The sequence below is a fragment of the Phoca vitulina genome, unplaced genomic scaffold (genome assembly GCF_004348235.1).
Source record: "Phoca vitulina isolate PV1807 unplaced genomic scaffold, GSC_HSeal_1.0 scaffold10, whole genome shotgun sequence".
Taxonomy (NCBI): domain Eukaryota; kingdom Metazoa; phylum Chordata; class Mammalia; order Carnivora; family Phocidae; genus Phoca; species Phoca vitulina.
The window spans coordinates 21,724,800-21,747,631 of NW_022589713.1; the positions used below are offsets into that span (position 1 = coordinate 21,724,800).

The following is a 22,832-nucleotide window of genomic DNA, read 5'->3' on the forward strand; positions in this document are numbered from 1 at the left end:
GGCTCCTTACTCCTCCAGCCCACTGTTCTTGCACCCCCATACCTCAGATGATCCCACCAGCACACTACCTCTTGTACGGTCAGCAGCTGAAGGGGCCTGTTGACTGGGGCGTCACAAATGCATGGCCTGCCACCACGGCCTGGCCACACTCCTTCTAAACACGCCAGCCTCTCCCCAGCTCTCCGACAGCAGCGGTTCCTTCAAACCTGCCCCACCCTCCTCAAACCTGCTGCCCAAGGCCCCCCACCCTCGCTGTCTGAACCCGGCCTCCAACCCCAGTGAGAAGACAGAACATTGAAAGAATTTTCTGTTTTATGGCTTCTGTCACCAAACCCGCATCTCTCTGTAAGGTCTTTATCTCTGTCCTGCCATTTCCACAGAAAAGGAGTCCCTTTCCCTGAAAGGCCAATGTGCCCACAGCCCCATTCCTTCCATCCCCACGTTTGGTCTTCCTTCCCCTTCACAAAGTGCTGTCTCCATTGACTTACTGCCCCACTGACCTTCAACTCTTGCCTTCTGGCTTCGACTCCTGTCCCCTGCGAAACCCTCCACACAGGTCACCAGCAGGGGCCTTGTAACTGAGCCCATGCCACCCTCAGGAGCACTTGCCACTTCTGGCCCCCCTTCCTCCTTGACACACTGCTGGCTTCTGTAAAAGGACCAGCTCTTGGTGTTCTGTCTCCTGAGCCAGACCTTCTCAGTCCCCTTTCCAGGCTCCTCTTTCTGTATTCAGCATTTCAAGGCAGGTTACCCATCCAGATCTGTCACCTCTCCTCCCTCCAGACACTCCCTGGGAGACTGCAGCCATGCCCCGGGCTCCCCTCCATTGACGTGAGGCTGCCTGCCTTCTGATTCCACTGCCCACAAGTCAAGCGCCGGCACAGCCTGACCCGTGGGTGCCCTTCAAACTCCCCAGGTCCCATGCTGAACTCAGCCTCTTCCTGCCCAAGCTTGCTGCCCCTCCTGTGTCCCCCATCGCCGAGACTGCACCATCATCCACCCACTTGCCCAGGTCAGAAGCTTTCAACAAGTAGCCGAGTCAGGTGGTGAGCTAGGTGTCAGTTTCCAGTGGTGAACAAAGAGGCAGAATCCCAGCTACCTTGGAGGTTACGGTATGACCAAAGGGGTGATAGAAATGGGGGGGGGGTAGACATTAATCCAACACCAACATATAAAGATGCAAAACATGCAACTGTGCACAGTGCTATTGAGGAAAGCTCCCTGGCCCTCGGTAGAGCTGGGATGGGGACCTAGCATGGTAGGGGATGCAGTGAAGGTGTCCCTGCAGATGGGCCTGGAAATGACAAAGAAGAATCGCTCCAGTGTTTGGCCTTTAGAACGTGGTGGGAGAAGGACAGGGGGATGAATTCTGCTCAGGCCAGGCTTAGATCGACATGCCCATGAGCATCCAATGCAAGATGGGCTAGGGACACAGAGTTGGGAGCCACTAGGGTGTTCAGAGAATTGGGAGCAACTGTCTAGGATGAGAACAGAGGGAAATGGGGAGAGGATTTGAGATGGAAGCATAGTCCTTGTTCCTCCCACTTGACCCCGGCTGAGGGCCAGGCTGACACTCCCACCACTCACTAGAAACCAGCCAGGCTCTGAAACTGCTCAGGGCACCAAGAGAAGAGCTACCTGGCTATATGTTCTCGAGAGAAAAGCACGGGGAAAGACAGCTGAGCTTGGCTGCTAACCAGTGGGAGGGCAAGCACAGAGCAGCCCAGCCAGCTGCTGTCTCTAAAGGGCACCACTTGACTTTGGGTGTTTTCCTAAAGGACAGTCTTCCTTGGGAAAGGAGAGTAGAAGTTTAAAGAAGACAGGTGGTGTATACAAAAATCAAGGGGAAAATTAACCATAAATCATGTCGATGCCTTGTGAAAACACGGGCCTTCAAACAATAATGTAATTTGTAAAAAGAGTGGCAAGTTCTTAATATCCAGCAGCCTGAAAAGTGGCTGCCTCATTGGCTTTGCATGAAGTCCCTCGTAGAAGCGGGAAAGGCTCCCTAGCAGCCCACAGTGCTCCCAGCAGGACGGGGACTTGGGCAGTGTGGACAGGATTGGCGCTTGCCCTGAGCCCTGCTTTGGAAAATGCCAACCCATCCTAATCCTTGCCTTCTTGCCCCAAGACAGGACGCTAGTTCCTGGCAGTGGGGGCATTCTGTAAGTGTTGTGGGCGGAAGGGGTACGGTGAGAGCCGGGGAGTATGCACAGCCTGTTGGGACCCTAGTGGCCCATTGAGAACTGTCCCTACAGCACAAGTGGGCGACAGTCCTTGTGCCTTGTGATGGGCACCACAGGGTGTAGACAGGCTCTGGGCTAGAGGCCACCAAAGGCAGGGAAGGAGAGAGGAGGCGTGGGCCGCCCCATCCCAGCTTACGCAGCCCCCTCGCTGGGATGAAGAGTCCACTCACTCCCCTGCCCGCTCCCTTGGTGATTAAGCCCTGCAGTGAGCCAGTCACCCAGGCCAGGCTTCTGAACGTCATCTCCCCTCCTCCATCTCCCACTCCGTCCCCCTGCAGTCCATCCGTTGCCAAATGCTATCAATGCTTTCGCTTTTGCTTTGTTCCAATGGCCCTGCTTTCATCCCACTCTTCTGACCCACCCAAGACAGCTGAAAGAGGCTCCTAAATGCTTTCTCTCAACTGTTTCCTGCAATCCTATCAGCAAGTGTGGCCATGTTATTCTCTGCCTGGGCTCTGTCCATTACCTGCAGGATAGAATCGACAAGGCTGCCTCAGCATGGCAGGCACAGTCCTCTACCACCATGCCCCATTCCAACCCACAGCCCAGCCCCACCACAGCACCGTCCATACCCTGCCACGTTCCAGAAACACAGGTTCCCCTCTCTCATGTCTTTTCATGACCCTATCCCTCCAATTGACTATGGCTCCTACTTGGATTATCTTTGCAGACTCCCCATTCACCACCTGTCAAACCCCTACACATTCTGTAAACCCCAATTAGCATGCACCTTCTCTGCAAAGGCTCATGTGTCCCTCCTAAGTTCCTCACTCCCAGCTCTGGGCCATACTTGCCTGTTGATCTCTCCACTGCCACAGAGAAGAGATGTACTTTAGCCTATTCATGAATATGGTGGTCCCCACACCTATGGGAGGCCATGAGGTCCTCGGAGCTGGTCCATTCTTACAGCTAACAGGGTCTGGCCAGGGGCATGACCACTGAACAAATGAATCAAGAATATCTCTCTAAGGCAAGCTCCAGGTGAAAGGAAGCCTCAGCCCTTCTGACCTCCAGCTCCTTCTGAAGTCCTTGTGTCTTGGCAGCCCTGTGGGCATCACAGATTTCTGACCTGGGCCAGTACCACTGGCCTGAGTGCCCAGCTCTTGGCAGCCAGTGCCCCTGTCCCCACACAGGCACAGCCCTCGTCACCTGGGAGCCAGCTCCCTGAAGGACTGCGTCAGGAGATGGCCTGCATCACCACACCAGGGAGCAGCTCAGGTCTGAGACCCCTGATGCTACCTCTCTGTGGATGGGCAGGGGACACAGCCATTCCCACCTATATTCCACCTCCCGAAAGGTCCTGCTCTAGGCAGGCTCTGCTCCCCCAGCCATCCTACAGGCCCGGGACTGCACAGCAGGATTGAAGGACGGATGGTTGACACTCACCCCTGATGCAGGATTGGCTGTCCAGCCCAGCTCTGCGGTAGCTGTCCTGGTGTCCATTAAAGTTTCTGTGGGTCAAAAGAGAAAATCTGGTGAGTCAGAAGGATTGCTAGACAGTGGTCCTTATGCTTACGAGGTTACTTATGACTATAAATGTCAATGTTAGGAGCCTTGGGCCCCTTTGTGAAGACTGAGGCTCAGAGAGAGGAAGAGGTTCATCAGGATGCCACGGCTCAGAACCCAGGTGTCCTGATGCTGCAGCCGTTGTTCTCTCCCTGAGAGCCTGAAAGCCGCCTGCATGGGATGAAATCACCTGCCCATACACTTTACTCCCAGACATGGCTTCTTCCCAGTGTACTCTTCGAGAGGCTCTTCCAGGGCCATGCCAACCCAGGACCAAATTTAATTCATTCCTTGGTCTTCCTGGGCCATGTCTTTCTGCCCGCTTCCTGCCCACTGGGGTCCCTCTCCAGCCTCATCTGACTGCCGCTACTTCTCCCCACCCCTGTCCCCTGCCTCCCTTTCAGGCATCCACGCTGACACCTATGGGTGGTGTCCCATCAACTCCCCTGGCCCCAACCACTCTCCCAAGACTCAGCCTCCCTACAGGTCCCTTTGCCACTGGGCCCAGATCCATGCCACCCCTTCCTCCAAGACTCAGCTGGGGCTCACACAAATGCACAAAATCCCAGGTCCCTGTGGCTTGCTTCCTGGTTACTGATCCCCCAGGCCAGTAAGGGAAAGAGCACCCTGAGTCAGCAGCGAGCTCCTGGGGGCCGTGACAGTAGCTACAGTTAATACACCAAGATCACCAGGCACGTAGTGACCACGGACTTGCTCTTCGTGAGAACAGCTTTCTGGTAAATAGCTGTAAAGCGTCCTGAGGATGAGGCACCTCTTTCCTTTTTCTTTTTTTTCTCTTCAGTCTACTACTGACTGCTGTCAGCCCCCACCTCTCAATGGAAACTGCTCCCCAAGAGCTGCTCATGAGCTCCTGATCAGCAAAGCCAGAAGTCTCTTTGGTTTTTTTTTTTCAGCAGTTTTATTGAGGTAGAAATGACATACAGTAAACTGCACAGTTAAGGCATACAATCTGATTAAGTTCGGACATATGTTTATACGTGAAACCATCACCACAATCAAGATAATAAATATATCCATCATTCCCAGAGGTGTCCTTGTCCCTTTGTAAACCCTCCTTTCTTCCTGCTCCTGCCCCAGATTGATTAACTGGGATTTTCTACAATTTTACATAAATTTTATATAAATATAATATATACTATATTTTATCTGGCTTTTTTCACTTAACATAATTTTTTTTAAGATTGATCATGTTGTAGGCGCCTGGGTGGCTCATTCAGGTAAGCGTCGGACTCTTGGCTTCATTCGGCTCAGGTCATGATCTTAGGGTCGTGGGATCGAGCCCCCCACATCAGGCTCCATGCTCAGCAGGGAGTCTGCTGGAGATTCTCTCTCTCCCTCTTCCTCTGTCCCTCCCCTCCCCCTGCACACACGTGCACTCTCTCTCCCTCAAATAAATCAATAAATCTTATTTTTAAAAAAGATTGAGCAGGGATGCCTGGGTGGCTCAGTTGGTTAAGCGTCTGACTTCGGCTCAGGTCATGATCCCAGGGTCCTGGGATCGAGCCCCACGTTGGGCTCCCTGCTCAGCGGGAAGCCTGCTTCTCCCTCTGCCTGCCGCTCCTCCTGCGTGTGCTCATGCTCTCTCTCTCTGACAAATAAATAAAATCTTTAAAAAAGCTGATCATGTTGTGTGCATCAGCAGTTCATCTTGTTTTATTGCTGAGTAAAATTCCATTGTATGGACACGCTACAGTTTGTCCCCGCATTCATCTGTGGCTCCCAGTTTGGGGCTATCCACAAGAGTTCATGAACACTCCAGGCCCTCCAAATCCTCACCAACTTCGTGTGCTCAGTCACTTCTCATTTAGGCCATCTTCACAGGTATGTGGTAGTATCTCATTGTGGTTTTTCATTTCCTTACTGATGAGTGATGTTAAACATCTTTTCCCATGCTTACTTGCCATCTGCATGTCCTATGTGGTGCAGTGTGTTCAAGATTTTACAAGTTTCAAATTTCTTATTATTGAGTTTGGAGAGTTCTTTATGTATTCTGGATGCTAGTCCTTTATCAGATATATGCTTTGCAAATATTTTTTCTGCAAATATTTTCACTCTGCAGCTTGTTTTTCTTTTATTGTTAACAGTGTGTTTCAAAAAGCAGAAATTTTAAATTTTGATGAAGTCCACTTTATCAATTTCTTCTTTTATGGTCTGGTGTCATATTGAGAAATCTTTGCCTAACCCAAGGTCACGAAGATTTTTTTCCTACCTAGGTCTGTGATCTATTTTGAGTTCATTTTTGTGTAAGGTGGGAGGTACGAATCAAATGTACAATTGTTTTTGTCACATGGATATCCAGTTGTTCCAGAGGGGCACCTTTTTAAATTCACACAATGGTGCTGTTTAGGCTGGTAGAGGTTTCTTATCCAGCTGGATCTCCCAGGGCATGTATCAAAGGAACCCCCCAGCTGCATAGGTGCTCAACAAACACAGGAGGGGGAAATATACATACGTCGTTTTGGCTTTTCCCTCCTCTGTTTCCATTTTCTCCTGAACACCCCTATTCTGTGTTCGCTGCTTCAGGCAGGAGACAGGAGACGTGAATGCAGAATGCACAGTTATAAAATTGTGGGACCCTTAGGAAACAGAAGGACTCCTGGCATAAACCAAAGGTTTGGGAAGAAAGCCACGCTACGGGCAGGGCAGAGGGAATGAAAATCGAAGTGATAAATGAGGAGCCGTGTTGAGAAAACAGGTTCGCTATGCTCTCGTCTCCTAGTGCCCCACCCCAGAGAAGGGAGAGTGGGAGTCTGTCGAGGTGACAGGGCCTTGCACATCCAGCATGCCAGCATGGGACGCGGCAGCGACCACCCCACCAGGCTGACATGGCTTGGACGGAGCAGAGGGAGCCTTAGGTCCCATCAGGGCTAATGAAGGGGACCCAGAACCACCAAGAGGTGCCCTGCATGGGCTATAAGCAAGGGTTGGACGGGGTGTGGGGTGTCTCAATGGGTGCCAGTGTGGACAGAAGCTAACAGGGCCAGGGAGGCAGCTTCCTCCACAAGTTGGCACGACACAGCCTGCCTATAACCTCGGTGACATTTCTGCCACTCCCGGGGGGCACCGGGGCTCTAAAAGGCAAATTGAGGGGAGTAAAGGAAATACAGCAAGCTGTATTTTCTTGCCCGTTCGAGTTTGGGTTTGGGCTGAGAGTCCTACCCTGCCCCTATCTGAAGGCAGGCAAGCACTGGAACAGACTTCTCCCGTTTGTTTTCTCCTCTGATTCTTCTGACAGCTGGAGAGGCCGGGCCCTTCCTGGAGCAACCCTCCCTCTCCCCCTCATCTCCACTCCACCGCACTAGTAATGATCATAATGACACACCAAATCTACATAACACGCTTCTCTGAAGACACTCCTTGAGGCTCCATAGAAATTCATATCCATGATTAAAATGCCTCGGCCAGGTGGGTCAGGAACAGGAGCCAGCGAACCCATTTGACAGAGTCAGGGACCAGGGCACAGAAAGGTGCAGTGCTTTCTGCAAAGTCACACAGCCTTCCACCCTGACGCCACAACTCCAAACCCCAGGGTGCCACCCACCAGGCACATCTGGACTTCCAGGGGCTCTCCTGGAGCCCTGGGGTCAGGGTGGGGGCCTTGCTCATAAATCCAAGAAGCCACAAAAGCCCCCAGAATAATGCATCACGCCGCCTTAACCTCGGGACCAAGTTGATGTAGTGGTGAAGAGACAGAGGAAGCAGGTAGCAAGCGAAATAGAGTCCAGAATCAAAAATAAGAATTCGCCTTCATTTCTAAACCTTCCAAGGACTAGTTCGTCCTGTTAACCCCATTAATATAATCTAAGACTTCATTATATTCACAGTCACCTGCTCCAGGGCTATAATTGAAACTGTTTCTAAATAATGTTTTCCATCCACCCTACTGGACAGAAGCTGCAGCAAGCGGAATCCATTTCTCTGCGTCCTGCCTGCTGTGGAGACAGAAGACCACAAAACCATAAACCGTCCACTCGATATGATTAAGGGCAGTTTCTTTTCTGGCACAGAGAGCTCCTGATTATGGCATTACATTCTGGTGGGGGCTGAATAAAAGTGATTTGAGGAGGTTTACATCTCCCTGGAGAGGAAAAGAGCACTCATTTGCATTTATAAAGCATATTGAGAGCCCTGGCAGAAAGTTATGGTGGAAGCACAATTAAATATTTACCATCACTTCTGCTCTCCAACAGTGGCGTGGGGACCAACCAGCTGGAGGTGCATGTGTTGCTGTCAGATCTGATGCCTACAGGGGATGCAACTCTGGAACCTCCTCCCACCGCCTGGCCCCTGCCCTCTGGGAGCCAGTCCTCACCGCCCACGGGAGGGAGGAATGCTGCTGGGAAGGCCACGCGCAGAGGGGGAAAGAGGGTGCTGCAGACTGGGTCCGGGTCCTACTTCCACCGCTCTCTTTCTCTCTGTCCCATTCTCTCCCTCCTTTCTCTCTCTCTCTCTCTCTCCCTCCCTCCATCTCCCTGCACCCCCTCATCTCTCCCTCCCTTTTTCCTCATCTGCAGAATGGAGCTAGTACACAGGACTGGGGGAGGAGGAGATAAAGCACTGCAAATATGCTATTATCATCATCATCATCATCATCATCATCACTTAATCACTCCAAGCTCCAGTTTCCTCAGCTATGCAAAAACCCTAATGGTGCTATCTGTAAGACGCCCATAAGATATCTGTAGGACTCAACAGTATTATAGATCTAATGATATCTCCTCTACCTTCTTCCTTGCCTTGTTGAAAAGACCAAGGAGTAATACGTTGAGGATACAACAGCCAATCAGAGGAGTCTAGTCCAGGGAGGGACAAGAAGCAAAGTCACACTTGGCACCCTATTCTGGCCGAGCCCATGAGAAGGAGACAGAAATTCAAGGGAATGCAGGCGGTTCTTCTGCATGTGGGGAATGGAGTGGGCCCATCCCGACAGGGAGGATAGGAGATGCAGGCTGCCTGGAGATGCAAAGGAAGATGCTGTGGTGGCCGGGGTGGTGGTGAGCAGTGGGAAGGAGGAAAGGACGGAGAGCTCCGCCAGGCTCTTGGGACAGAGATATCAGAGCGACTCCTCAGGGCAACAAGGGTGGTGGCAGAAACAGGCTGATGGGAATGAAGTGGGAGCCACCCCAAACATAGGAGAGGGTAAGGAAGACTGAGCAGGAGTGGAGGGGAGGCCATGAGGGGAGACAGAAGGGGGCCTCTGGCGAGAGCTGGCTAGACTGGTAACAACCCAAGGACCCAGGCACAAGAGAAGCCTGGCAGAGAGACCCCATGCTCCCAGGGAACAATTTCCTTGCAGTGGCTTTGATATGGGAACCCTCAGAGTGCCCCCTCCAACTCTGGGGGCCGGTGCCTGGAGGGCCGGGTGGGGGGCCGGGTCGGAGCCCTCTGTGTGGAGGAAGAGGTAGCCGCTACCTGGCCCTGCAGGCCGTTCCCCTCTCTGTCTGGATTGGCACCTTGGGATGTATTGACATTGGGGATGAATTAGATACCCATCATGGTGAAAGAGAGATAAATAAACCCTCTCCTTACAGCTCTGCCATTCTTTTTGGAGAGACATTAATCAGACATTCAGCTGAAAACATTTACAACGTCCTTCCGTGGTGGTAACACTACACAACAACATATACGGGTGGGATCGGGGCTGCGGGGCCTTCTCGGAGCAGGGCCTCGTGTGTGTTTGATGAGGGAGACCGTGGAAGAGCCAGCACAGCCATGGGGTCATTGCCCTGTGTTACCCTCTGGAGCCACGGAACTCATGCAGCCCAACACCGTGGTGCAGCTGCAAGAAGCAAGCTGTGGTTGTGCACATGCAAGGAGCTGAGGGGCGCCTCACTGCAGCCCCAACTCCCTCCCAGAGCCTTCGCAAGGGCTTAGGACACTTGGAAGAGGTCTGAAACGTGATGATATAAAGTGGCTCCGGGATCCATTCAGCAAAGGCTGTCTGAGCAACTCCCGAGGGCAGAGGGAGCTCCGCGCAGGCATCAGAGATGGAACAGAGGGTAGACAGACATCCCACCCTCAGGGAGCTTGCAGGCAAGCAGGGGGACAGAAATTAATCAAATCACCGTGCAGATAAATCTGCATTTATAGCCTCAGTGAATGGCAGGAAAGGGGGAATCCCAGGGACAGTTGTGAGCACTGAATAAAATGACAGGGGTATTGGAGGCTGGCACATGGCTGGCACTCCCTCCTTCCTTCCCCATGCCCTGGCTGAGAACAGCACAGGGATCACCAACCCCTACACACACACACACACACACACACACACACACACACACACACACACCTGCCCTAAGACTGAGTTCGTACTGGCAGGATAGGCTATGTGTTAAACAGTCTCCCCCACTCCCACATCCAGAGTGTACCGGGGACCAGAATGTGCTGGGCATGCCTGACCACAGTGAGGCTCTCTGCCTTTCCGGGGGTGCCTGTGCTGCCCTGGAGACCTGGACTCAGCAGGGCAGCCTGAGCCCCACCTGGAGCCCACACGCTCCAGCCACCACCCCAGCTCCCGCCGTGCTCCCCCCCCCCCCCACCAGCCCTGTTCCATCCATCACGGCAGCCTGCCTGCCCAGGACTCAGCCCAGCCTCCCTGCAGAGCTCTCGTGCAGCTCTTTTCCCTGACCTTCCTCAGGGCTGTGTCCTGTCTCCACGGGCCACACTGAATGATGCCCACGTGGCTCCCCTCCGGATCCTCGGTCCCTGAGACAGGGTCCCAGAACCAGCAGCTTCTAACCCCCAACTTCCCACCACACCCTTACTTCTTGCTGCCAGTGCAGGCCAGCCACCCTGGAATCTGCTCCCCACCCCTCTGAATCGGCCTGACGCTGCCTCCTCGGACCAGGAGAGAGAGGCTTTGCCAGCTCTGGGTTTGGGATGAACTGGTTGAATGTGAACTGTTGAGAGCACCACCCAGCCTCAAGGGCCCCAGTTCTGGCAGGACCGGCCTGAGCCCAGCACAGCTACAGAAGGCTAAAACAAGAAAGTATTCCAAGGAAACCTTGCACATCCCATGCCATGTGCCCAGCCCATGTAAATCTCTCTACGCCACATCTCGTCTTGTGCACACTGCTCCACCCAAACTTTCCTGTCCCCTTGCCTGGAGCCCAGGAGGGAAGCCTCGGAGGCACTTAGCTGTGATCCCCTGGTCCCCCTCAGTCTCATCACATCATTTGCCATGCCCCACGGACTCCTTCTCTGCAGTGCCTTCTGCAGTTGTGCATTCCTTTCCTATCTCGGCCACCTATCTGTGCTCCGCACACGGGGACCACAGCAACCACCTCCTCACTGATGTCTCCGAAGAAGCCCCCATCTCAGCCATGGGGTGCCAACATAAATGGTTCAAAAGCAATACGGCCACACTAAGCAAAAGGGCCAACCAACTCTGGAGTCCTGGCATGCCAAGCAAGTTACATCTGAGCATCAAAGCCTGATCTTCACGGGTCGAGGCATCCCCGCCCGCATCCATGAGCCAGCCAGACCATGCCCAGAGAGATGCTCCGCGTATTCTTAACAACACGCATTGGGCTAACACTCATTTACTATCTTTGCCAAGTGTAAACTGCTAGGTAAGAGAAGCTATTATTAGAGAAGTCTCCACTGATGGATGTGTTGTAATGGCCAGTAAGGAAGAGAAACAAGCCCGAGTAAACAGATGAGCCACTCCAAGCCATCTGCTGACTGACGGACTGAGTCAGAACAGGCATTTAAATGATAAATACAAACTGTGAAATTTGCTCTTTTAAGGAATGCACAGATCAGTGCAGTAGCCCCCAAAGTGCAATTAATTACCGTAAACGGAAGGAAGCCACGGAGTAGGTGGGTCACAGCATAGCAATGTGCCTCAAGGAGTTGGGACAGCATCCCCCCCCATCCGAACTCAATCGACACAGGGTACAGCCAGAGAACATGTGCAAGGCCCAGAGGCCTGGTCCAGATTTCCCTCCCTCGGAGGGCTCTGCCAAGGGGGTCACAAGGCAGCAGACCAGAGCATGCGCACAGGACAAGGGCTGTTCAGCTGGGCCGGCTGCCAGTCTCCCACCCTAAGGCCCCTCTGAAGGATGGGCTTTGGCTCTACCCCGCCCTGGCAGCCCTGCTGATGGAGAAACCACACTTCAACCTCCAGCCACACCAGCTTCTCCTCAGCCACCCCCTGCCCTACCATAGACAGGCCACTTGCTGCAGCCTCCTTCTCCCCACATACACTATGCATGGAGGGATCTGGGGTGTGGCCACAGCCTCTGCAAGAGCTCACTAAATGCTTATCCTGCGGGCTCCTCCTGAGGACGAACCAGACCCTGTGTGGCCCTGTCAGGTCTGAAGCAATGGGGAAGGCCAACAAGAAGGAGCCCAAACAGCTGGGTGGGTCCCCCCACCTCATCCCCAGACACAAGCTGAGGCCCAGAAAGCAGCTCTGGGCTTTTCTGGATGCAGTGTTCCTCTCAGTTCCCTGGAGCTCAAGCAGAGCACATGAGGCTGGCATTTAAGGGACTCGTCACTGGCTCATCAACCACACCCCAAACCCAGTGCTCCCAGTATTGCCCTCCTCTGCACCCTGCTCTCCTCCCCATGATGGTGCTAAGCAGTGGGTTCTTCTCCCATCTACTGTCTCATGTCCCCTCTGGGGAGGCCACCAAGAACTTAGGACAAGAGTCTCTCTTTGCATCCACACCCTTGGGAGAGGGTCAGCAAGCAACTCCACTATTCTTGGAATTTTCCCAAGGGGGCGAGGTCAGGGGTAGGATGAGCAACAGTGTCTGTCCCGAGACCCTCTCAGACAACATGCTACCAATCTTTCCAATGTCTGAGGCCTGCTGGGCTCATTGTTTACACGGGAAGGGTTTCAACAGTATTCTTGTCTAACTGGAGAGGGAAGCTCTGTGCTGGGCTCTGCCCACAGGAGACTGTTCTCGTGAAGGGCTGGGCACCCAGGACCCTGCATGTACCCCCACACCACCCCCAGGCCCCTGCACAGCCTCCCCTCATTCTGTGTGCTCCCCACCTTGGCCTCCCCACTGGAGCACAAATTCTTGTCTCCATGTGGCTCAGTGACGGGCGGGGGACTTGGGCGTGCAAGGACTGACAGCCATTCTCCAACAAGGAAGAAACTCTGCACAAGTGAGACTAATACAGGAACAAGGAAAGGGGGCAAACTGAAAGCCTTCCATTTGGGCTACAAAATTCCCAAACACTCACGGTCTTTCTTTTGCCAAATTCCTTCTTCTGCCTTCTTTGCCTTCTATCTCAGTTCTCTTCCCCATTCTGATATCTGTATTCCCTCATCCTTTAAGATGGCCCAACACCCTCTCAGATCCACGTGTACCCTCCGCTGCCTGAAAATATGCCACAGCCAGAGAACCAAGAGGAAAACTGGGGGTCGCCACCCCTGGCCAGGGATCTCCAGATCTCTCTGGTATCAGACATCTGTAGGCACCAGCCACACTGCCCAGATCATGTGAGCGGGCAAAGGCAAAGCAGGCTTTTGAGCTGCCTCTGGCCCAGGCCTGCCGGCTGCCTGCCCCATCCACTCCCGGGCCACCAGGCATCCTGGGGGGCCTTTAACCAGACCTGCAGCTGAGCTGCTTCTCCGGCCCTCACCTCCTCCTGACCCTGATTCCTCCTTGACAACAACATGGGGCACACCCTTCTGCCTAATCCAGCAGCAAATGACACACACACACATGCACGCATGCGTGCGTGTGCACACACACACACACACACTAGGCACGGGGAGAGAAAAGGGAACAAGACAGGGATGCGGTGGTCCAAGGACATCATTTAAATCAGCACCCACCACTGACGGTGCAGGCCTGGCCAGGAGCCCGATGCCGCTCAGCACTTCAGCTATTTGCATTTGTGTGAGGAGAGTCAAAGAACGATAAAAACTGAGGAGCCGGGCATCTTCCAGCCCTTCGGCACCACAGTTCGGATGGAGGTGAAATCTGTTGGCCCCGGCCGCTCCGACATGCCCGTGAGTTGGTGCCAGTGGCACACGGGAAAGAATGGTGCATAATAAGCCTGCTGCCCCCTGCTTCTCCCGGGCGCAAGGCAAGCGGGCCTCTCACTGCTTGGGGGATGTGGGCACCCAGGGGCATCAATCCCTCGGGAGAAGAGCAGGGAGGAGAGCCCGCACGCCCATGCAGAATGACTCTCTGCAGTCCTAATGAAGGCCAGCGATGGATGGTGGCCCGAGCTCGTTCATCAGAAGGCACGCGCTGCCGTCTGCCTCCCCTTCCAGGCCCTCGTGGGCCCTCATCCTGGATTGATCTGGGGCACAGTAGCGCTCTGAAGTCACTGGCACTGCCGTGCTCCTGGGGCCCCTGCATACACTGATAGCAGTCACAGAAACCCGGGGCCCCTAGCTAGGGGGATGGCTGCGGCCCAGGGCTCAGGGGATGTGCCAGGTGAGGGGCCACCCACAAGGACGGGGCGGGGCTGGCCAGGCAGGCTCTCACGTTCTCCTGGACACATCCTGGACCAGACTGGGGCTGCTGAGTGCCCCGGGACCACCAGAGCACCCTTCGGGGCTGCTCCAAAGCACACCTGCCACCAGGTGCTAACCTTCTTTCCTGACATCCTCTTCCAGGTGTCCCCTGTCCTCAGCACCAGCGTGCTGGGTCTGCTGTGCGCCACGCTGCTGTGCCTCGTGCTTCCTCACTGCCCACCCCACCCCACACACAGGCCTCCCCCTCCCTCTCCGGAGAGCCAGCTTGGCCTACTGCAGCCCCCAGACTCACCACCCAGGGCCCCCGGATTGAATCTGTCTTCACCCCACCCTAATCCCCCCACCAAACTCCTCCAGCCATGGTCCCTCTCACCCCTTCCGGGAAGCCTGCCCGACTTTGCTTTCCTTCTGCCCCTGAAGATGTAGCCCGCCCCCACCCTTACACCTCAGCTTTGTGGGGCCTGTGTTCTGTGTCATCTTCTCTGTGGTTTCCTGGCCCAGTGTCCTGTAGCCTCTGTGACATCACTCTCCTCCAGGGACACCTTGCAGGGTGCCTGGCAGTGGCGATACACAGCCATTGGAAGGCTGACCAGTGGGCCCAGCTGTGTGGATCAGGCCTGGGTTCAAGGGCTGTAGGCAGCAAGGCAGAGGCTCGGTCCCTCTTCCTCCGGAAGGCCTCCCTGATGACTCAAGCCACCGAGTCTGTCCCATACAGAGCCGCCACTCAGTGTAGGCCTCGATCACGGTCTGCTTTCATCGTTTCACCCTGTCCTGGAGGACTGATTCGGAACGGCTCAAAACATGCCATCTGTCCAGGTCTAGCCCTGTCCTGTTGCACCACGTGACCGCTGTTAACTACACATAGGGTCAAAGGGAAGCACGGAGTGATGGAAGCAATGCACTGCCAAGAGCGGACCCCAAGAGGAACCTGCCAGGCAATGGCCCACTCTTAGCTGCCAGATCACGGTTCCGGCTTCCCCGAGCTGTGCGGCTGCGGGGGGTCAATGGGGTGATGCCCAAGACCCCTCCAGCACTGCCCCTTGAACTCCACGAATGTCTCCTGCCCCCAGGAATGGACCTCTTGCCACTCCATTTCTCCTTGTCAAGGAAAGCCCGTCCAGCCCTGCCTGTCACTCGTGCCCCTAAGTCCTCTCTCTCCCCACCAAGGTGTCTGGAGAGGGCCCTGGGAAAATTTCTATTTGTGTTTCCCAATAGCACGGACGAGCTCCTGGCATCCAGAATTTCCCGAGATCCCAAATAGTTTCGATGCCACAAATGTCCTCCCTGAGTCTTGTAAAACTCTTGCAATGCGTGTCTTTGTGCAGAAATGTCTCCAGAGGGATTTGAAGCTCCAGGCAAAGCTCCCTTGCTGGCTTGCAAGGGATGCTGCTGGGTTTTCTCACCTGGAGGCCAGCAGGTCTGGTGGCCACAGAGTGCTGTTCCTGCTCTCACTCTGGGCACCTGATGCGCCCTCCGAGGTAGGAAGGGAGGGCAGGGGCAAGTCTGGGGCCTAAAACCTCCCCGGGCGGGAGCTGTCACACTCCCGCAGCTACCAGGGCTTTGGCCTTGTAGGAACCGGACAAATTCGACAGCATAACCTGGAGGTCCCAAGCGTAGGACGGCACTCTCAAATACAGAGGAGACCTGGGGTCTAGGCCTGGCTCTGCCATCAGCATGCGGTGTCAGCCTGGATATCTCTTTGCCCAGTGTCCTTGGTGGACGACAGATGAGGTGGCTGATCACTCTGGGCCTTTCTGGACAGAGGCTCTTCCCTGAGTGGATGCTGAAGTGCAGCTCCTAATCTAACAATTGGCAATGGCGGGGGGGGGGGGGCACCTGGAAGTCACCTCCTCTTCAATGCCGAAGCTCAAGGGGAGAGTCCTTCATCAACTTGGCCTGGCATTTCCCTGCTAGGTAGGGGCAGAGGTTTCCTTGAGAGGCTGGTACCTCTCAACTCTCAATCTTAGATTTCTGGCCAAAAGAACAGGCTTCACCTGCAGTTCTCTTCCTTCTGAACTGAGAAAAGATCAAGTCCAGTGGCATCAGGATCTGGAGCTCTGTTCTGTGTCTTCCAGCTTGGACATGATAACTTGTCCAGATTTCATCTGCCTATTCATATCACTTCTTATCCAAATACATGGGGGATTGGGCCCTAAATCTGGGCATCACTCTCAATTCAGAACCTCTCAAAGGTTTAAAAAGCTCCAGAAGTTTAGTACCATCCTCCACCCTAAGTTTGAGCCTCTGATACAGCACCCTCATCCGTTGATCATTCAGTGTCTGCTTACATACCACTGAAGACGAGCCACTCACTACCTTTCCAGGCTGGCTGTTTTCTTGTCAGATTTTTCCAACTGTCAGAAAGCTGGCTCCTTGGGATTTCCTTTCTTGGGCCATTGTTGTGCCCCTGAAAAGGCCTCCACAGAACTGACTGCTTCTCTTTCTCCACGGCAGCCCTTTGGATTATGAGGGGACACGACCTTCTGAGTTTTCTCTCTCCCCCACACTCCGGGTTTCCCTCAGCTCTTCTTTCAGCCCCACCACCTCATTTGCACTGTCCTGATGGGACAGCACCCACCATGTATCTCAAATGCTTTACATGGTCTGAGCAGCACAGAGGAGGGAAGGGGGCTGTCACCTCCCTGGTGGGCACACCCTCCTCTTCATCTCCCTATCAATTCCCTTACGAATCCCACTAAGCATGCCAGGGTCTCCTTAGGAGAAACGTGGCTCCTTGGAGCTCTGAATCCTTCCCCAAGCCCCCAAGGACATGAGGAGCAGCCCCTCTTCCTTGTGTGGGTGCTCTCCCTCCTTGCGTTCCCCCCTCCTCCTGGCCCTCTTCGCTCCCTCCCCCTCCTTCACCTCTCCTGCCTTCTCCCTCTGCCTGCTCCCTCCCCCTCTTTGTGCCATTGTTGCTGCTTAATAGGGTGTTTCTGGGATGAATAGTGTTTTCAGCCCTGGCTGGGAATACATCCGGCCTTTCCCAGCCCCGCCCTGTCCTCATGGGCGCTGGTAGAGTTCTGTGGAGGCTGACCCAGACAATGGGCAGCGGATTCACTTAGAACTCACAAAAGCCCCATTTCCCTCCATGCAGTGCAGAGTGACAGGCACAGGGAACAAATCCCTTTCCCTGCATGTTGCCTGCATGGGATACAGTGGGGGCATGGGGCCCTGTGCAAGCAAAGTTAGAACCCTAGGTCCTGAACCCCGGGAAGCTCAGACAAGGGCCAGCCCTTCTCTAGCCAGAGCTCCCAGAGGCTTGGCAAGGCCCCCACTCCATGCATGTATTGGGAATATTAAAACCTCCGTGCCCGACACATGGAAGTCCCTAGATGCAATCACAGAAGGCCCCACATCTTGTGTTTAGAATATAAGGGGTGAGAGCTTGCAAAAAGGAAGATGGGATACACAGCGCAAGGCACTGTGGGCTCTCTGAGGGCAGGAATGCATCCAGGAGGGGGTAAGAGCACCATCAGCCCATTCGCGTTTGGGTGAATGGGCCAGTGACTGAATCAGTGTGGGAACAAGACCCTAGCGAGGCCACCAGCCTATAGTTTCTCAGGGGAGGAAGCTTATCTGCAATGTACTGGTCACTAACTCTGTGCTAGGAGACCCTGAATTTAAGGGCAGCGATGTGTTAGAGACCCAGAGAGGGAAGGCCCAGTTGTGGCATGTGGGAGGGGAGAGCACATATGAAGTAACCAGGGGCCTGGATGGTTATTCCTCATCTCCCAAGGACACTCAACTGGCAATATCTAATGCGGGCGTGTTCTAAGACTTCTATTAAGTTTTAAATTGAGTAATACAATCAAGTGTACGCTTGTACGATGTCAAGTCTCTTTAACCTCCTCCTGATTTTCATCACCAGCACCACTAGCTGGCTTTCTCAGGAAGGAAGGGGTGATCATTTCTCCACATCGTAAGAGTTGCTCTAACGTATGTAACAAATGGAACGATGATAAATGGCAAACAGCAACCTGTGTCCCTCCTGGAAGGCCCCTCGGTGCTTCATATCTTGGGTTCACATCTCAGCAAAATGACATGGAACTTCACTCTATAACAGCCAAAAGTCAGGGTTAAATCTAGGAATGGCCAAAGACAACTGCACTGTGTTTTCTTCATGCTTCACCATGTTTCTTAGGCCCACCTGCCCTTCCTTTTAAAAAATGATGCAAAGCTTTACTTATCAGCAGAGGAAAATACACACCTGCCTCCTTTAGAGGACCCCTCCCCAGCCAGCTATGGTGCAGCTAAGAGAGCAATGAAGTTGAAGTCAGAAGACATGGGTTCAAATCCAGGTAGATATATAATAGCACTGTGACCCTGGGCAACCCACACAACCTCTCTGAGCCCCAGATTTCTCACTGGTGACATGGATACAATATACCTGTTTCTCAAGGTAGTATGAAGATCTAATGATGCTACTGGGAAGTGTTTATTATTTATACTTGGCTCATAATGATCACTCACTATTATCTATTATTACTTTCAAACAGTTGGATAAAAAATTAAGACATATGCTTTTTATGAAGAGTGTAAGGTCTGTGTCTAGAAGCGGCCCCATGCCCCTTCATTTTTTGCTTGTGGATGTCCAGTTGTTCCAGCACCATTTGTTGAAGAGACTGTCTTTGTTCCATCTTATTGCCTTTGCTCCTTTGTGAAAGATCAGTTGACTGTATTTGTGGGGGCGTTTTTTCTGGGCTCACTGTTCTGTTCCACTGATGTGTTTGTGTATTCTATTGCCAATACTGCACTCTCTTGATGATTACAACTTTACAGTAAGTCTTGAAGCTCTCCAGCTTTGCTCTTCAATATTGTTTTGGCTGTTCGAGGTCTTTTGTCTCTCCATAGAGACTTTAGAATCATTTTTTTTCTGTCCATAAAATAACTTGCTGGGATTTTCATTAGGATTGCGTTATGTCTATAGCTCAAGTTGGGAAGAACTGACATCTTGACAATATGGAATCTTCCTATCCATGAACACAGAATATCTCTCTAGTTAGTTCTTCTTTAATTTTGTTCATCAGAGTTTTGGCCCATTTTTTCATAAAGAGCTCATCCACATCTCATTAGATTTATATGTAAGTATTTCATTTTTGAGGGGATGCTAACATACACTTTTAAAAAATAGCCCTTAGAGTTTATAAATAATGTTTTCACAGATATTATCACATCTTCAAAAGACTATTGAGAGATAGGCATATGCCTTACTACTTGAGATCTTATTACACAGACTAGCCATAGTACCATCAATTGAATGGCTCTTGGCTTGCATTCCCTAGACCTCTGCAGGTGACACACCATCTTGGCTGGGAAAGAACACAACTCTAAGGGACATCCTCCAGGCTGCTCAGGAGCACACCCTCCCAGGTGGCCTTAGTTTACCACCCAGGAGCTGGGCTGAATGATGTCCACTACAATGGTCTGTGCTGGCAGTTGGCAAACATTCTGTCAAGGGACAAAGAGTAAATATTTTAGGCTTTGTGAGCCATAAGGTTTCTGTTGCACCTATGTAAATCTGCCATCGCCATTACAGCATGAAAACAGGCTATAGGCTCGATTGGGCCCATGGCCTACCGTTTGCCCTACTCATCGTCTAGACAGGCAAGAGCTCTGGCCTGGACAAATGTGCTGACAGAATTTGTTCAGTGAGAATTAAATTTTTTTCTTGTAATTTTTGATCAACTAATTCATTATTTTAGCATACAATAATAAAATAGGCTTTGAGCTATCAGCACACCTACAAACTTCTGCAGAAGTCTGTGTGACCCTTCAGAACACCAGAAAGACACCAGCTGCAACCTGGGTATATTTACTAAACAAAAACAAAATTAAATACAGTTTATATTTACAGGTATTCTAAGCAAAGTATACCCATGGAAGATGCCTAACTCTGGTCTATGATGCCATCCTCATGGGCTAACTGGTTTCTACCAGATTCAGGAGAGAGTTTAAGTCCTTCTTAGAAGGTCTGAAGGGAAATAGGAGAAACGCGGGGAGCCTAAGTCTCACTCACCGTGACTAAATTTTCAGAGAAACATGGGTAATTAGTTTGTCTGTCAGCTGGGGGTCTGTAGACTTGGCACATCGATGGAGACATGTTGCCATAGGAACACTCAGGAGGGCCAGAGGCCCTGGGCCTAGAGAAGAGTCCCCTTTGATCTGATGGGGCCATCATCAGAGGCACAATAAAGGCGATCAGTTGAGAGAAAATGCAACATAGCAAAACCAGGTGGCAAAAGGAGAGAAGCCAGCAGATGGGCAAAGGGGGCTTTGGATGGGAAGCCAAGAGCAAGATGCTCAATTAAAACAGGCCAAGGCCTGCCCAGGAATCATGGGGAAATGGCAAGGCTCTGCACACTTTCCACAGCCTAGAGGGCAGCTGGGAGGTAATAGACACAGTAAGGCCCCTGTCACCACCAAGACTGAATTTATTCAGCTACAACCCAAGAGTACCAAGGAGTGCCAGCAACCACCAAAAGCTAGGATAGCATCATGGAATGGATTATCCCTCAGAGCTTCCAGAAGGAACCAACTTGGCCCACACCTTGATTTCAGACTTCTGGCCCCCAAGAGGCTGAGAGAATAAACCTCTATTGTTCTAAGCCCCCAGCTTATGGTGATTTTGTACGGAAGCCTTAGAAAGCTAATCCAGCCAGGAATGGCATATTCCCCCCATGATCCCAGGGGCATGGTCTGTCTTGTCCACGCCTACATCCTCAGGCCCAGGCACACTGTAAATACTCACCACCTACTCAGTGCACGGATGGCCACGGCTGCTACAGGCCCTGAGCTGGCTAATGGGTGGTCACTGGGCCTGAGGGGGGGACCACAGGTGGAGACGAGCTGGCCAAGGCACTGGCCTGAAGGCTGTGGAATTCTCTGACTTGGGTGGGAGGTCCTGAGTTCAGGGGCATTGGGGCAGTGGAGTAAGGAATTATGGCAAGGGATAGCAGAGGTTGGAAGGCCAGTTAGAAATAGTGATTGGGTTCTTAGAAAGCCATGACCCTGCGGCTTGTGACTGTTCTGAAAAATGCCCTTATCACCTCAGCCTCCAAAAGAATCCTTGGAGCTTACTGGTACAGACTACCAGGGCCCTGGGGAGGACAGAGGAACAGGTGAGCCTGGAGTGGTCAGGGAAGATTTCCTGCAAAAAAATCCAGGCACAGCTTGGATTATGCAAAGGATTTGGATGGGAGAAGAAATAAGAGAATGGAGGGTTTGGAGCCATTCCAAAGGGTAATCTGTGGCACTGGGAAAAGAGAAGATATATTCCTGGGAAAAAAAAGTTGTCTGGTCAAATTAGAAAAGTTAGTTAAACTGGTGTCCTTACCACAAGACTCTTTAGAGTAAGGATGAAGGGGTGGGTTGCAAAGTGGGGCTCCAGGAACAGACCATCCTCAGTAGCTGCCACTGGACAAGTACTCTGGCTGCCAAGGAGAAGGATGGTAAATGGGCAGCAGAGAGTGGCCATGGCAAGGCCAGCTTGGTGTGGGCCGATAGAACAGGGGGCCGGTCCTCACCATTCTCAGCCTTCCATCCACATGGCTCAGGAGCTGGGTGTGAAGCAAGAAGCAAGAAGGGCCCACATTGTGGTAGAGACACACCTGGTAAGACGCATGAGCATGAGGTCACTATGTCTTCTCTGGTGCGGGAGAAAACCCCCTAATTAACAAAAGAAGGCAAGATGACAGGGCACACACTATGTTTATCTTCATTTTATGTCCTATAAGATGAGCTTAATAACAATGCTCCACTTTTGTTTTAAGATTTTATTTATTTATTTGAGAGAGAGAGCGCACACATTCGAGTGGTGGAGAGGACCAGAGGAAGAGGGACAAGCTGACTCTGCACTAAACATGGAGCTCTTCTGTGGTGTTTGATCTCATGACTTGAGATCATGACCTGAGCTGAAACCAAGAGTCAGACACTTAACTCACTGAGCCACCCGGATGCCTGGACAATGCTCCAATTTGGTACAACTATAATGCTCCTGAACAGCACACTGATCCTGATTTGGTCCTTTCTCAGCTTACTCCTTGGTGGGATTCCCTGCCCCAGCTCCCCAGGCTGTGCTCATTTCAAGAGCGTGCAGTGGGAAAGAACCCCGTGTCTGGGGTCGGGTCCTTCACCATGCCCTGAGCACAACCCAGCCCAGCTCACCCCCTTACCTCATCCTCAGAGCCGCATCTGCTCCAAAGATCCCTGCTTCCCAGCACCCTGGGACTCTGGAATTCCCTCCCTGCTCCTAGCCAGGCGGTACCGCAGGCCGGACAGTGCGGTAAACCCCACAGGCCATACTGGCTAGCCCCTGTAAATCTACCCACCACAGGCTACCTCTGCTCTTCTCCCTTTCCTTTGCACCCACCTGAGCATTTTTCCCTGGCAGGTGGTCTCTACAGATGTGCTGAACTGATGGATAAAGCACGTCGGTTTCCCAAAGCAGAACTCTGCCCTCCTATCTAGGTTGGCAGTGGCTGGAAATCAAGAATGCCCAGGTCACCGGAGGAATGCTCGACAGCCTCCAGGAGGTTCCTGGCCTCCCTTAACCAGCACTTTTGGTAGCTCCAGGGAGGAAAGTTGAGGGTAGCTGATCCCTGGTGGTTTCTCAGCCT

The 22,832-nt window shown here is 52.6% G+C and overlaps 1 protein-coding gene across 1 annotated transcript in view; it reads right to left on the reverse strand.

Annotated features, from left to right (window-relative positions):
- EPHB1 (EPH receptor B1) overlaps positions 1–22,832 on the reverse strand; it is a 414,361-nt gene that overhangs the window by 277,855 nt on the left and 113,674 nt on the right. The window contains exon 2 of the mRNA XM_032408651.1: positions 3,633–3,697. Coding sequence (XP_032264542.1) covers positions 3,633–3,697 — 65 coding nt within the window. The remainder of the gene's footprint in view (positions 1–3,632; positions 3,698–22,832) is intronic.